The sequence below is a fragment of the Arachis hypogaea genome, chromosome 2 (genome assembly GCF_003086295.3).
Source record: "Arachis hypogaea cultivar Tifrunner chromosome 2, arahy.Tifrunner.gnm2.J5K5, whole genome shotgun sequence".
NCBI lineage: Eukaryota > Viridiplantae > Streptophyta > Magnoliopsida > Fabales > Fabaceae > Arachis > Arachis hypogaea.
The window spans coordinates 4,797,089-4,800,914 of record NC_092037.1 but is presented as its reverse complement, the minus strand read 5'-3'; the positions used below and the strand labels follow the sequence as shown (position 1 = coordinate 4,800,914).

General features: G+C 30.7%; 1 protein-coding gene across 2 annotated transcripts; it reads right to left on the bottom strand.

Moving 5' to 3' along the window:
- Positions 1 to 1,503: 1,503 nt before the first annotated feature.
- Positions 1,504 to 3,566, bottom strand: LOC112720803 (low affinity inorganic phosphate transporter 3-like). 2 transcript variants are annotated; one of them, XM_072213517.1, is made up of 3 exons: positions 3,435 to 3,566; positions 1,880 to 3,127; positions 1,504 to 1,751 (listed from the first exon to the last, which is right to left on the bottom strand). In XM_072213517.1, exons 2-3 carry the CDS (start codon positions 3,099 to 3,101, stop codon positions 1,690 to 1,692), a joined length of 1,284 nt encoding a protein of 427 aa, XP_072069618.1. In that variant the 5' UTR covers positions 3,102 to 3,127; positions 3,435 to 3,566; the 3' UTR covers positions 1,504 to 1,689. The 2 variants fall into 2 exon arrangements, with proteins under 2 accessions (XP_072069618.1, XP_025627677.1); XM_025771892.2 differs by having other exon boundaries at positions 1,504 to 3,127.
- Positions 3,567 to 3,826: the final 260 nt, after the last annotated feature.

Genomic DNA, 3,826 nt, shown 5'->3' with positions numbered 1-3,826 from the left:
TGGTTTGTGATTGATTATTTATTTTTTTGTTATTTGACTTTTGTGTTTGTATTTGGACGAGATTATAATATTGTGGTTGATTGTAATACTTTTAATTTGGATAATATTTAAAAATTATTAGCCTATAATTATATTTTTGTGTGTTTATTTATATTTTAATTATTATTTTTTTATAAAACGGTTTTTTTGGTTCAACCACAGTTGAACCGATTAAACCTATGAACCAATAAACCAATAACTAGAGCTGTTCGATGACCGGTTCGGTTTTCAGAACCTTGCTCTTATTAGAAGAGGCAGGGAGGGGGACCCGCGGATGACACTTAGAATATACGTCCTTTTTTGTCTACATACGATAGAAATTATTGTATTATATAAATTTATTAATATTAAAATTAAAATCCTCGTTTACATTATTATTGTTGTTGTTTATCATATGAAAAAAAATTAAATATACTGATATATTAGTGTTTTAATAATTTTTAATCGTTAATTTTTATTATAAAAAATATATAATATATATAATTAAAATTAACAATTAAAAATTATTAAAATATCAATATATTAATATACTTAAAAAATTTTCATTCATATATTAGTGGTATTTATCCGTACATTTTCTAGCAAAAAACTACTTAATAATTGCAATTTCAGAGAGAATGGAGTACAGTGTGAAAGGAAAAAAAGGTAATAACGTTGTTATAGTATATGCACAATTCAATAGTTATGGAATATCCCACACAAGCACGGCTACTATTAAGCTCAAGTTCTATTTACATTCTTTCAGGATTTCAATCTTCTCCTTCGAATAATTAGATCGCATTATATTAAAATTAGAAACTAAAACTAAATTCTATTATCAACATATTTTATGATAATAGCTTAGAGTGTGGGTTTGATAGAGTTTTTGGAAATGGTGCATCTTTTTATAGAGGTGTTTGATAAATAAAAAGGATTATAGGTTTGTGACTGTGACTTTTAAAAGTTAAAAATATTTTTAAAAATATTTAAAAAGTTTTTTTAATTAATTTTTATTTATCAGAATTAAAAATTTAAAATGACCTCATATATTTTAATAAATATTTATATTATTCTCAATCTTTATTATATTTATATTCATCAAAATTATTTTAAATTTTAAATATAATTGTTACCGTTTGTGCTTATTAAAAATTATTTTGTTTTTGATTTACCAAATATATATAGTAATTATATCTTCTAAAAATTTATTTTTCAAATGAAGTCTAAATAAGGTTTTCTATCTTTTTAAAATACTCATATGATGATTTTAGTCATCTCCATAAAGTTTTATTTTTGTAGTCTATTAAAATAAAAGAATTATCTATTTTACTGTTTTATTCCGTTAAGAACTAAGTTATGTATCTATTCTCGTCAAAATCAATTTCAAGAAAAATTACTAATATAAATCACTTTACTTTAAAACGAATTCTAACATAACAATTAGCAATATAATAATTAAACAATAATTAACCCAAATATATATATGATTGATTTTAATTTGGAAGATGCATATATAGTAGTGAAGAAACATAAAAGATGTTCTTAAATGACAAAAAAACATGATTAAGTTCCTTACAAGAACAAAAGACTTTAATTTGGTCAACTAGTTTTTGACTTGACGGAACCGTGAAACCGAAAAAAAAAAAACTCTTAAATTTGTAATAATTACTCTTAGGAAATTACTCTAATCCGTGCTCGTTGCTCGCATCTTCTAGGGTTTTCCCCTTTGATTCCTTCACCAAGAAGGACGCCGCAATTCCAGGAATCACATTGATGCAAGCAAGAAAACCTAAAATCAGCTGAAAATAATGACCTGCAACAAATAAGCAAATTATAGCAAGAAATAGTCCAAGCCTATTACCAGCAACTGTTATACCATGGCAAGTTCCCCTCATCCTTGTTGGAAAGATCTCGGCAGCCACAACGAAATTAGTTGCATTTGCAAAATTGTAGATGATGTTGCAAAGAACATAATACACACAAAGCTCGGTGATGTTATCTTTCTTCTTCCATGGAGTTTCTAGTAGAACAAGTACCATTAACACAGCCTTGATGCAGAAACATGCAAACAGGATACAGAAACGGTTGATGCGATCAATTAAGAAAACCTGGCACAAGAAGCCAAGAACAGTAGTCACAGTCATCAGCATAGCCAAAAACAAAAGCAATTCCGGTTTAGAAGGAGGGACCAACAAAGCATACTGGTGGAAAATCAAGTTTAGAAATAACAGCTGAGTGAGGTAGTTAATGCCGTTTACAAAAGAAGTAGCGGTGACTCCCAACAAGTGCCAGCCATGGAGATTATAAAATTCCCAGCTAAATAAACCAAAGGTTAGGTTTTGCAAAACAGTAGCTTCTTCCTCCTCTCCGTTTGTTACTTCACGAATTAGTAGCCTCTTCGCGTCTGAAGCAGCCTTTCTTGAGTTGTTCCAAACAAAGTATGTGTAGCGAGGGCTCTCAGGTATCCTCTTAACCCAGAAGAGGTACGTATACCCGGCCACCATCATGGTCGCCGTTGCCACTACCACAGACATCCAGCGGTTGTTGAAAGTAAAGTAGTAGTCCTTGTATTTCTGGCTGACAGATGAAGATGAGATGATTATCGTTATCATGGAAACTAACTGGCCAAACAGTTCTCCAAGAAATTGCCTTGCAATGAGGCTTCCGCGGTTCATTTTGTTTGCCATCGTTTCGGAAATGAATATCGCGCCAACGGTGGATGTAGCACCCCCAAGAAAAGCAATAATGACTATAAAGAACATAAAAGAGACCACTATACCAGAAAAATATAAGAAACAGACCGCCATGAGCACCATGAGAATGATATCGAAAGCCATTTTTCTTCCAAACTTATCACTGAAAATCCCAGATGCAACAGATCCTACTAAGTTAAACAAAAGTACAAGTCGAGGATGATAAGAACCTGGTTCGATAGGATCTCTCAAGGGTACGAAGGCAAGAACACTAAAGTTTCCAAAGGCGCAAGCGAATTGAAGTCCAACAATAAGCATAGTAGCAAGGATTTGGTATCTTTTTTGAGCCGAGGCCAAATCAAAATTTTCAAGCCATCCTGGTTGTGCCATGTTACCTGAACTGTATGTTCTCTTTCCTGTCCAATAAGAAGAATTTCAAAATTTTATTAGCTAATTTTCAATAAAGGAGAATGAATAATTATATATCTTTTATAAATAAATAATGCTACCCCAAACAAACTCAAAATTGCTCTACAATTCTTTAAACTGCCACTTTGAAATATGCTTCAATAATAACAACAACAATACAAAGACCAGAAATGGTTAAAGGGGAAGGAAAAGATAGGATTTGATGCAATGAGCAAATAATAATGATACTAAAAATGAGAACTAAGAAGAAATCACAAGCAACAGACAGAGAAATTGAGTTGAAAACTTATTGACCTGACAATGAGGGGTGCCTCCTTCTCACTTTGAAGATCACTGCTGCTTATGGCCTGTGAAGAACCCTAAAAGGTTAGAACCCTTAGAGCAATGGCACTACCAGCGTACAGAAAGGGCAGCCCACGGTATCTTATGTACTTTTAAGTCTTTTACTCATGGGGAATTACAGCTCATGAAATTTGTTAAATGGTTTTTTTTTTAATGTTAACCAAAAAAAAAATAAAAATAAAAATATTTTCTATAAGAAAACAATATGGAATTATTTACTCGGATATGCTTTTTTTTATTGAATAAAATAAAATAACTTGATTTTTACTTCCATCACTTGTTTATATCTAGTTTAAATACATTATTATATATGTACCTAATCATTAATAATGTTACTATAGTTT

Coding starts and splice junctions, on each gene's coding strand:
- LOC112720803 (XM_025771892.2), bottom strand. CDS start 3,101: ATGGCACAACCAGGATGGCTTGAAAATTTTGATTTGGCCTCGGCTCAA.